This window comes from Thamnophis elegans, chromosome 8 (genome assembly GCF_009769535.1).
Source record: "Thamnophis elegans isolate rThaEle1 chromosome 8, rThaEle1.pri, whole genome shotgun sequence".
Taxonomy (NCBI): domain Eukaryota; kingdom Metazoa; phylum Chordata; class Lepidosauria; order Squamata; family Colubridae; genus Thamnophis; species Thamnophis elegans.
The window spans coordinates 59,334,013-59,346,322 of record NC_045548.1 but is presented as its reverse complement, the minus strand read 5'-3'; the positions used below and the strand labels follow the sequence as shown (position 1 = coordinate 59,346,322).

Below are 12,310 nucleotides of genomic sequence, written 5' to 3'. Positions count from 1 at the left end.
CATACTCTAATATCTATTATTAATCCAAGCATTGTTTACATCTAAAATAAAGGTGGTAGAAAAATTAAAATATACTGTAATTTAAACACAATTTCTGATTCTTCAATCTGAATGCAGCTTATCTGACACAGATGAAAAAAAACCAGTTGTCCTTTAACATACTTGGAAATGTGTTTTTGTACCTTGACAAGAATTCACCCCCCGACCCTGGGATATGTTCAATGTAATATTTTTTATGACTGAATGGCCTTATGAAACAATAATCCTTAAAAAAAACACCGTATTTTGAACTGTGTTCCAATTCCAGCCTTGGAAATACCTAGTTTGCTGCAAGTAGTTACTGAAACTTACAATCAAGCATCCTATCATTACTTTTGATCAATTATGTTGTAATGAATACATTTGATATGCACACTCACTGAATGGAATAAAGACTTAGAGATTGCTACTTTGGCTGGATTCTCATTTCGCTTGACATATTCAATATCAAACACTTCAATACATCTTAGATTTATTCAATCAAAAATAACATTTCATATTCACTAGATTTACATAAGAAAGACTTGAGTGACAGGGTCGTCAAGTTAAGAGATGCAGTGAGACTATTCCATTTAAACAGCGGCTTGCATTGTCCTACAACAGATCCATTTTGGAACTTATTATGTGTATTAACTCAATTTTGAGATAACTCAATTTTGAGCCATTTTCAGATGTTCATTCTTTTGAACTACGTTCCTATTGCATGGAAATTGGCATTTGGACAAAGAATGTGGAGTAAGCACAAAGGCATTTTTAAAAATGAAGTAAAGCTGTTTGCTGTGGAGGAATGGGCAAAAATTCCTACAGCGCAAGCAAGTTATAGGAAAAGGGTGGATTTTGCAACTAAATAGTTATGAATTTAAGGCAGTGATTACTTTTCCACACCAGCATGTTGCATATAATTCCCTTTTTCTCTCTTCGCAGAAAGCATATTTAAGTTATGCACAAATTCAGAAAAGCTAAAACAAATGCTTTTTCACAATATTTGAAAAGTTCCAAATGAAAAGAAAGCATTAGTTATTCTCCCTAAAGCCCTTCTACATTGAAAGCCCAGTAACAGAATCAATAATAAACACAATTTGTTGTAGAGTGGAAATCCATTAGTAAGGCCATGGAAGAAATTCAATGTCTGACCATCCCCTTGAGTACATTTTTCTGTGTATTTTCAGATAGCATAACAAAATCTCTGGAACTGGTCAATTTTGAAGAGGATCCAAGTAGGCAAATTGGCTACTAAAGCCAGTTCAGCATGACTGAATTCCATTTTGTTCTTGCCTCTTGCCACCTTTTATCTTTAATTAGTTTTATTATAATTTCTTTTGATTGTTGTGAATTGGGTGGCATGCAAGCTTAATAAATTATCTTTATATTTTTTTAAAAATTGTCTTCATTTATCTAAATCAAATGGAGGAGCCATTTCAGATGCAGGTTAGAATCAGCAGCATGAAAGTAACTCTACCAATAAGGCTTCACTTAAATGCAGTACTTAATCCAGAATGTCCAAAGTCTAGCAATTACTATTTTTCTACCATTTTATATTAGTCATATAAATAGCATTGTGCAATACAAAATATCCAGCTGAATATTACTTGATCATTGTGGCGAACTTTTAAGTTTGATCCATAGTTCATGTTTCATAGGCGACTTCTATTTTGTACACATCTTGAAGACTTCCCCAAGTGCAATAAATAATCCTGTGTTATCACTTAATTAATTTTTTACATCATGTTATGGCTTAAACATTTGCTCTACCAGGTCTGAAGAAACTGATGTTCAATAGAATTTACTCTTTTTATTAACTGCAGTGACTTTTCATCATAGAAGCAATAAATAGAAATCTTATATTTTTTATAAAACGTATCATTCAAGGTAGCAACTTTTGCTGACATGAAACCACTATTAACAATCAGGTATTTAAAATTAACTTTTAAGTCTGTGAGGACAGAATTTGAGTTATGGAACTGGAGAAAGAAGTCTTGTCACCACCAGTTATCCTTCGTAAGCTTTACGACTGAGTGATCTGTAGGGCCTCCAACATGTCTTCTACAGCTTTCAGTGAATACTTGGTCTCTTTCTTACTACGGCCAGCATACTATGCAAAACAAAAGCAAAAAAGTCTCTTTTAAAAAACACATGCTAATAAAATACAATAGTCAAAGTTTCAATAGGTTTCAATAATTACAAAAAGCTGGCTTGATTGCTTTGCCAAAATGCATTCAGAAATCTTTGATTTATTCTATCTTTAAATATATTAAAAGAAATATAAGGTATTAAAAAGCTCCACTAAATAGCAATGGCATGATTGAAACAATAATATGCTGTGGTTTATTCTGGTGCTACACAGAGAGACACAGAGAAGTCTTCAATATAAGTTACCCAGCTATAGTTTATTACATTATGTTTTATTACACCACTGTAACTATACATTTTCTCTCATACATTACACTAATATACACGGCTGGTGAAGACATGCCTCTAAATTATATAAATTCTGTAATTTGGCATGCTCTTTAGGTGAGATGTTTGTGTGTGCTTTAAATCTATACCATATGGTTACAAAGACACATCTGAGAATGCTCTGACATCTCATTAAATTACAGGAAACATTGGCAAAACAGCCCATCATTATCAACTCTTCATGAGCGTCAGAGTAATTCTGTAAGATCTGATCAAGGGTTATATAATCCAACATTCTACTATGCAATAGCTAATAAAAGTATTTTTAGGAAGCCAACAAGCAAGATTTGAGGGTAAAAGGATACACCCTGCTCATCTTACAGCAATTGATACTGTAAGATAGATTATACTGCATCACCAAAGGTAGTGGCTCAGTTCAACCATTCATCTAGGGCAGGAGTGTCAAACTCAATTTCACTGAAGGCCGCATCAGGAGTGGGTGGGGGTAAAGTAGATATGACCAGGGTGGGTGGGGCCAGCTCCCATTACTCATGTCAGGGGCACCCAAGCACTCTGCCAGAGAAAACGTGCTCCCGGGCTCCGTTTTAGGCTGCAACAGCCTTCTGCAACTTTTTGCCAGTGAAAACAGAGCTTGGTAAGGCTGCATACGGCCCTGCCAAGCTCCGTTTTTTCTGGTAGACACACCGTGGGCCAGTCCTTCACTGTTTCCAGGGAGGCCCCACAGGTCAGATCTAAGCACCCCATAGGCCAGATCAGGCCGCTGGCCTTGAGTTTGACACTCCTGGTCTAGTGACTGTTTGAAATTATGATGGTGCTGGAAAGAAGCAAATTAAAAGTGGCCCTTACACTTCTGATTACTGCAGTGTCCCCCTGGCCACAATATAAACCCAGTGCTTAGACACCAGCCTGGATTTCTGTCAACTGCAGTATCCGGTGATAATAGGAACATCATTTCCTACCTTCCCAGCATGCTTCCAACAAGTAAAGTCAATAAGGAAGCTGTAAGGAGGTCACAAACATATGTCTCACTTAACGACCAATTGAAAAAGGATAATAAAACTGAATATGGTCCCATGATGTCTCACCTAATGTCTGTACTGCTTACTGGTGTATTTTCCAGTCCCTATTCTGATTTTAAGCTGAAGACTACCTATATCTTTTAATGTAAGGTAGGTCTTGATTAGTGCAGTTGAAACGATCAGATTATTTAAACATGCACTGTTCAAAATGATATTGCTATGGAAAAATACGGTAATTGGTTCCAGCTCAACAGAAAAAGGCATTGAAAAAATTTGAACATAGATATGACTGTATTAATGCATTAATACAGTGAAGGATAAAAAATGTACTTATAATTTAAATGTATGGTTAATCAAATCACAAAGTAGTTATAGAAAGCAAAAAAAAATAGATGTAAGTATCATAACATCTCATCCTATTTTAGTGACCATGTTAATGTCACTTAGTTATATAAAACGTTTGCTCTAATGTAATGACGAGAGTCAACTATTACAATTATTTGTGCCATCAAGTCAATTTTTGAATCCTGGTAACCGCATGGAAAAATCGCTGCAGTTTTATCGGCAAGGTTTCTCAGAAGTGGCTTACCATTGTCTCATTCCTATAGCTGATCACCAATAGCTTAGTGGTCCACGGTTACCTGGCTGACTTTGAGTTTAAGGCGTGACTAGAACTCATGCCCTCCCAGTTTCTATCTTGATGCTTTAACCACTACATTGTTTTTCTGTGCATGCACGAATGATTCAGGACCTAACAAATCTAATCTATTATCGGTGGAGTTATTTACTTTCTTAAAACTTCAGTTGTTATTCAATCCTCCTTACTTAAAAAAGAGGGCGAGCAGGAATACTTCTTTGCTTTTCTCACAAGGTGGCAACCTTTAGCAACAGAGATGTTTCAAAGAAATAATACCTACATTCTCAGTCCATTTGCTGGGTTTTTAGTAGCTTTAAATACATATGGACAAGGCAAACCACATGGTGCGCTCAGGTCAAGCAAAGTTTTGTATTTGTTCATCAGGGTTTTTTTTATGGCAACTTTTATAAGGGTAGGGTGTAAACTTGATCTCCAGGCCAATTTCTCACTTATGTAATTTTATCCCACCTATTTAAATTCCCCTTGCAGCTTTTAGCTAAATATGGTATCTGTCAATTTTCAGTTAAAATACAGCTGAAGTATGCAATGTATCATAAATACATGAAGTCACAAAGAAATGCTGACATTTGTTTTAAGTATATTTTAGTTGAGTAACAATGCAACTGTTCTGTTAAGTATCAACTGAAAGATGAGCCAGTTAACGATAATTTTGATTCACTAGCAACATAACTTACCAATAGTTTTGGAACTGGACCATAAAGTTATAAAATATAAATTGCATTTTATAATTTGTACTGCTGTGTTTAGAAATAAACTAAAAGTATAAGGAACTCTTAGTATCTAACTCTACAGAACTGAATTTTAGCAGGCTTACAAATTGCTGGTATTATTTTAAAGTCAGTTTCATATATACTTTTTATCACTAAGAAACTAAATTGCATATTATGAAACTGTGCTTAGCATTTAAGCTTTATTAACATAAAATCAGAGCATCCATTGTCAGTGTTTAAGAATGAACTAATTAGCCCAAAGCGATAGGCTATTTCATAAACAATAATAATCTTACCTTTCCAACTAAACTACTACAGTGCATGATGTAACAATGCCAACCACTGAAGGTATTTATAACAATAGCACATAGACTTATATACCACTTCACAGAGCTTTATAGCCCTCTCTAACCAGTTTACAGAGTCAGCATATTGCCCCCAACAATTTGGGTCCCATTTTACCAACCTGTGAGTAGGTAATGGCGGTAATGACTGCAGTGCTGATCTAACTTTAACTGCTAGTACCAGAGATTCTTATAAGAAGGGAATACCTTCAATATATTTTGCATGTTGACATATCTCTTGTACAGTATTACAGTACATTGCTTTCACCTTTATTTGATCTCCTTTTAATTGGTTACTATCTGTCTATTAGTGTAATTTACCCAACCAATTCAAGTTGCAACCCCCTTCTGAGTTCAGTTCTTTAGAAAGCCTTTCCTTATTTTTCTAGGCCTGTTTCCATCTTCAAATATTTTCTTCTATCGGTGTCATCAATGCCTTTACAGATGTTGTTATAATAACAGTTCTTGACTCTTCTAAGAACCGTTTTAAATTCTTTTAAATCCTTTTCTGAGGTTTTTGTCTTGTCTACTCCTCTTTGCAATTTTCCACAGTTTATTCTTATATTCCGTTTAGCTTCCCCCCCCCCCTTCCCTACTGGCAGTTTCTTTTCACATTTATCCCACACAGCTTCTTTAAGCTCATTCCATCATTCCTCCAATTTTCTATTAGTGAGCTTCAGGACTTCAAAGCAATTCCCAATGTTCTTCTTGAAAATGGTGGGCATATGTTCAAGATCATATTGTGGAAACTGACTGGCTTTCTTCTTTAGCTTAACTTGGAAACTGCATCTAAACAGTTCGTAATCTGTTCCACAGTCAGCACCTGGCCATGCCTTTGATAATATAACTGTGCTCCTTTGTCTGCTTTTAACAATAATATAGGCAATTTGATTTTTATATACTCCATCTGGTGATTTCTATGTACAGAGATGTCATTTTGATTGCTTGGACACCGTGTTAGGTATTTGTTCACAATATCTGGTCTTAATAATTTTCCATTTACAAATATCCAAACTTAATTAATCGAAGATCCTAGTCAGGCTTTTAAGACAAAAATACATCAGGGAAATGGACTGAACTGGGGAGCTCAATGGGTAAAATTTGGACCAGTTCATTGTCTCTTTGCCTACAGAGCTGATGTAGATAAGATTAGGATACACCCCCAAGACAAAAGATAAATAGAGTAAACACAATAATGTAACAAATAAACTAATAAAGCCTAATGGATACATTTAGTATAGGACACTAGCAGTTAGCAAATAGCTTTGTCTCTCATGAAATGTGGAAAAATGATTTCTAATGATGCAATGCTGAGAAAAACACCTTTAAAAACAGGTATGATGGATATTTTGTACCTGTTCAGTATGTCCTTGTGGTAACAAAATAACATCCACAAATTCAGAAATTAAATAATGTATATTGTGCATTCATGTTTCCGCAAGAATGGTTTTTTAAAACTCTGCATTATATAGGTCATCACCCAAATATGCATCTGAGTGGCTTTTTATGATAATTTCCTTTTCTATATCATCAAGCTTTAAACACTAATATATTATTTTAAAAATTATTGAGTTTAACCAAACACTCACCTGGTAAGCTCTATTGATTTGGTTTGCAGCCCAACTAGCATATTTCATATTATCCTTTTTAACTTTTGCACTTGCCTTGGTATTGGAGGCAATATGGCTGGCAGACTAAAAGTACAACAGGAAACAAAATCAGGAAGCAATTTTTGACAATTAAACGAAAAGATAGTATACATATGGAAAATGGTTAAAACATTACAGTGAAAATGTGTAACCAAATGGATTGAAATGTATCATCTATGCTGAAAAACTAATACTTTTTAAATCCAAATTCTGAATCAACAAATAAGTATTTTGATTCTGTTGGACAAAAATCAGAGATATGGCAGATTTGTCCAGCAAAATACAAAAAAAAAAACAAAACTAGCTTCTGAATTTCTTTGAATTTGTTGTTTAAAAACAGTGTAGGTTGAAAAGTCCCCCATATCATGGAACAACTTCTGAAGCAAAGATATTTATATATTATATGGTTTCTCACTTGCCAAGTGACTCTCAATGGTTCACAAGGGCTAAAAGCATCAACCGAATTACTTTGGATCACATTGGTGCCTTGGCTTATAACCGTAATGATTTATGACAGATTTCTGGTCCCAATTATCGTGATAAGTCAAGGAGTACTTGTAAACAACATCACAAGTATAAATCTATTTCACTGTTTATACCCACTGCATTATTACAATGCAACAGGATTCATGTGTTTTTAAAGAGAAAATTAGGTTAGCTGTTTCATAGCTTAAAAGATATTTGAAGTCAAAGCTATTCAAAGTCATCTTTCCAACAGATTAGTTTAAGGCAAACTAATTTATCAGACAATCTTCATATACTGTATTATAGAATAAATTAACAAATGTAACTCTTAAGTTTCACTTTAAATTTTATAGTGTGATTATGGCATCACCACAATCAATGTTGATTCTGACCAAATAACAAAATGCATAGAAAATACAAATGCTGCTAATGCTAAGTAAATCTACATATTAGTAGAGAAGAACTGAGCCAATCCAGGCCTTTTCACAATAGATCTTAAAAATCTTTCTTCTTTTCTATTAGTAATTTTGGAAAAGGTCAACTCTTCTACCTTCCTTTTCCAAATTAAATAACAAGGCAAATCATTTTTGAACAAAAATACAGTGCTTTCTGGACTTACCATGTAAAGACCAAACAATGCTCTCATGTTTCGGTTATTCAGTTTCAATGCCTGTGCAAAATATTTTCGGGAAAGCTCGAGATTCTCAAGCCCTCCTTGAGTATATTTAACCTGTAAATTAAATGTTTATTTAAAAATATTTAATAGACTTTCTAAAGATGTCAGTTTTAAAACAATATATAATTTATTTGTGTTACAAAGATAGAAAAGTTACAGAAGTTTCCTTCCTAAAAATAAATTTTTACCAGGTGAGATAGTAGAGCCAGTTGATGCTAGATATTTAATTCAGGCATTGTTGGGGATCCATATGAAGAGCTAGCTAATAATTTTAACCTGTATTTACCAGTTTTCATTTTGCCTCTTATTTTTATCTTTAATTAAATAAACTCACTCGAGTTATTAGTAGTTTTATTGGACTGCATACAAATATATAAGATTAGTTTGGTTTAATATACAAGAATGGTATGCTTTCATGGGCTTTTCTTTTACATATTATAACAAATTAAAAGATTAAAAACCTAATTAAAATTTAAGATTGAAAAAATTAATTTAAATCTATTATTTAGAAAAACCAATAACAATAGCAATAGCAGTTATTATATACCGCTTCATAGGGCTTTCAGCCCTCCCTAAGTGGTTTATAGAGTCAACATATTGCCCCCAACAATCCGGGTCCTCATTTTACCCACCTCGGAAGGATGGAAGGCTGAGTCAACCTTGAGCCGGTGAGATCTGAACAGCCGAACTACAGAACTGCAGTCAGCTGAAGTAGCCTGCAGTGCTGCATTTAACCACTGCGCCACCTCGGCTCATATATATAATGATAGACTCATTAAAAAAAGGACTTCTGAACCTGGTGTGCATGTGCGGGAGCACCGGAAACTGGAAGAGCAGTTCCTTGGTACGCATGTGCCCACTGGAAAACTGAGCTTTTGGTTTCCAGTGTGCGCATGTGCGCCACTCACTGGATCTTCCTGTTTCCGCCACTCCTGCACGCGCAAAGACCAGCTGGCCAGCATGCAGGTGCCCACCTGAACCTAGAAGAATAATGGGCGATGGCTGGCGTGCCTGGAAAGATGAGTGTGAGTGCCACTTCCGGCACGCGTACCATCACCATCATAGGGGGAAAGGATGGGAAATCATGGTAGGAGAAATTGAAGGAATAGCCACAGGAGAGGACAAACAAACATGTTATGAAGATAGTGTATCTTGCCAACTGACCATTCCTTAGGGATTAGTTGCTCCTAATATTCTAAAACACTCACTTCTGCAAACTGTTGGCAATACAAGTGGTTGTGCGGATTAGTCATCATGAGTTCCTCCAAGCAAAAGGCAGCCTTTGCATAACTGAAGAGAAAAAAGAGGTAAAGATTTGGGTGTTTATTATAGTATCAGGATGAAAATAATGGTAACACTATTTGAACAAAAATAAATCATTTTTTATAGAACAGGCAAAAGAAGAAAGTGTTAAATGCAATTTAAGTGAGAAAGAAATTTCTGTGAGTAAGAATTCACAAACTGGATAAGATTGGATTCTTCTAAAGGAAGAGAAATTTTTCAGAATTGTAAGTACCAAATTTCTCAATTCTCAAAGTTATAAAAAAATGAAAAGTACTTTTTAGTACATAGTGCTTTCATATACAATGTAGTTTTAAGTGATGCTTCATTATAGTAGTTTATTCCTGTAAGCTAAATATGATCAATAATGTCACTAAACTCATGTATTTTAAAGATTTATAGAGACATCTTTCAAACACATGCTTTTTATAAAATATACCCAACTTCTGCAAGCTTTCAAAATCTGGGGCAATTGACTTCTAACATACGATAGCAAGAGAGAGTCCATGCTTAGTTGCTTCAGATTTACTACCAAACATGTGTTCCAAACCCACATTTTGAAAGAAAAAAACTGAACAAAAGCCACAACTTTTATTACAAAATCAGACTGCAGTCTATCCTATAAAACCACACCTAAAAAACAAATGCAAACAAAGGAACTGCTTATATAACAAACCCACCAAGAGCCTTGCTTGCTTGTTTAAGGCAACTTGATAACTAAGATCTACAGTAATCAGAACTGAATTTCATTTGTAGACCTCAATACATCCTTAACCCCTTGTGTTGCATTTACTGAACCCCCAAAATTCACAAGTTTTTCTGTGCTACTTCTTGTAATCTGTCTTGGGGAGGAGTCAATGAAAAATTGGCAATACTGATTCCAGGGGTCTTTGGTGCTCGCTCAGCTTGGTTGTTTTCTTGCAGACGTTTCACAACTCAAACTAGGTGACATCAGCAGTGCACTATTGAGGTTCTCTAGTTTTGAGTAGTGAAATGTCTGCAAAACAACCACCAAGTTCAGAGAGCACCAAAGACCCTTCATTTCAACCAAGCTACAAATATTCTCCCTCAATCGAATACTAATTATTCCGACAACCCTTTTCTTCCACAAAATTCCACATGTATCCTTGTCCTCTACCTTTTTGGTTCACTTTATTTGTAATTTAATACATGTAACCAATATTGTTTTTATGTAACTGTAACTTTTATCATCTCTTTTATTAAATCTGATTTTATTTAACATTTTTACCAAAGAGGAAATACATAGATGTATTCTTTGCGGATTTTGTGAAAATATTTGACTTCTGTTTCAAATTTTTGGATACTTTTAATCTCTAATTTCATCAATATGCCAGTTTATGCCTCCTGTTAAATTTATATAAATGTGTATTTTTAATTGTCACCTGCCAGTTTTATCCATGCTTCTGATAAAGTAAGATATAGTCCATATCAGAGTATGTTATAGTAAAGGTTTTAATGAAATATGCCACAAGAGGCTAATAATAGAACAATAATATTTTGTTTCTAAATCCCTTAATTATAAATTATTATACATATATTGCACTTATATTGTCAATACTCTGAGAGTAATTGTCACTTTGATAGTGAGATGGGCAGAGTATAAATTTAAATAAATAAATAAATAAAAATTAACAAGAAAACAAATAGATTAATCAATCTAAACAAAAATTACCCATTGAGGTTTAAGCATTAAAGCATCAACAAAAGCTATGTTCTTAAAAAATAAATAAAGTTATTTTTGGTAACTCAATAAAACAGTTGCTTTTCTCGTTACTTTCTTATTTCTTGAAATATGCATGGAAAGCAACACCACCGTAAGATTTGGGCTAAAAAAGTAAAACTGGACAAAAAAAAAAGAAACAAAATAATTTACTTTTGGAATGAAGGTTAGAATTAATGCCATATATTTAAAAAAACTGAACTACAGCTGTACTCTAATCCACTCATGTTAGGATTTCCCCTTGTCACTAAAGCAATAAAAAGTGAACAACATTCAAAATCCAATAGAAAAGTGCCAACATTCTTGAGTGCAAGCTATTATTTATCCAAGAAACAACAGTCTTATTTTAATGTCAATTTATTTATTGTTTATAAAACATTCATTTCTTTTGCAAATCATATCTAGCCTGTTTCTTCAGAGAAGAGTGATTAAATTTTAAATGCAGTTCATGCATGCCTTTTCTTGAATTTAGCAGATCAGTATTTACGTCAGGCAAAATTAATTAAAGGCTTGTAACCAAGATACCAAAAATAGGTCAGCTTAAATAAAATATGCTTGACAAGTCCATAAAAATGCATTCTAATAAAAAACTTAAAAACCTTGTTCCTATTTATAAAAAAAGGGGAAGAATGGCCCCTGGGAAAAATAGTATGTGTGCTATTTATTTTACTGGAATAAAATTAAGAATCTTCTAATAATCGCTTTAAGAAAGCAATCCTTTTTTTGTATGGGGAAAAAAATCCACCCCTTCTCAGCTCTTTATGTGAATTAGGATTTGCGAGCAACTTACTCATGTTCATTGATGTAAAGTTCTGCTAGCTCATGCCAGGCTTCCTGGTCCCCAACAAATCTGAACAAAAGGAAGGTGGAGAAAAGAGCTAAAAATAGATTCCATAAAATGAACAGCAAGGAGGCAAAGAAAGAAATCAAATGTAAATGCCTTTTTAATTAAAAAAAAAGATTAGGATTAGCGAAACACAAGGCATATTCTTATAAAAACACTCACTGTTCCAAATACTCATTCAGCTCTCGGATGGCTTCAGTGTTTTTCCCTTGGGCTTTCCGAATGGCAATCTTACGTTTTCGGGCTGCCTATAGGTTAAAATTGACAGAGGATTATGTGCTCGTAGATCCCTCTCTTGGGTTTTTGAGAAACAGGTAATTTGACTCTGCAAATTATTATTTTAATGACCCAAAAACTGCATTGCTGAGCAACTGCACGACAGGGGTTTTCACAGAGATTCATACACAATGGCATCCTGCGTAGAGATTTAAATTTTCTTCCTTTGGCATTATGTTTTAACTTATAT

At 34.3% G+C, this 12,310-nt stretch overlaps 1 protein-coding gene across 2 annotated transcripts in view; it reads right to left on the bottom strand.

Annotated features, from left to right (window-relative positions):
• Nucleotides 1–494: 494 nt before the first annotated feature.
• The window catches only part of EMC2 (ER membrane protein complex subunit 2), a 36,406-nt gene continuing 24,590 nt past the window's right edge, over nt 495–12,310 (bottom strand). The window contains exons 6-11 of one of the 2 annotated variants that reach the window (XM_032222653.1): nt 12,007–12,092; nt 11,791–11,850; nt 9,187–9,268; nt 7,922–8,032; nt 6,778–6,882; nt 495–2,131 (exon numbers count right to left, since the gene is read on the bottom strand). In XM_032222653.1, coding sequence (XP_032078544.1) covers nt 2,045–2,131; nt 6,778–6,882; nt 7,922–8,032; nt 9,187–9,268; nt 11,791–11,850; nt 12,007–12,092 — 531 coding nt within the window. In that variant the 3' untranslated portion in view covers nt 495–2,044. The remainder of the gene's footprint in view (nt 2,132–6,777; nt 6,883–7,921; nt 8,033–9,186; nt 9,269–11,790; nt 11,851–12,006; nt 12,093–12,310) is intronic. The other variant, XM_032222654.1, reaches the window with a different exon arrangement.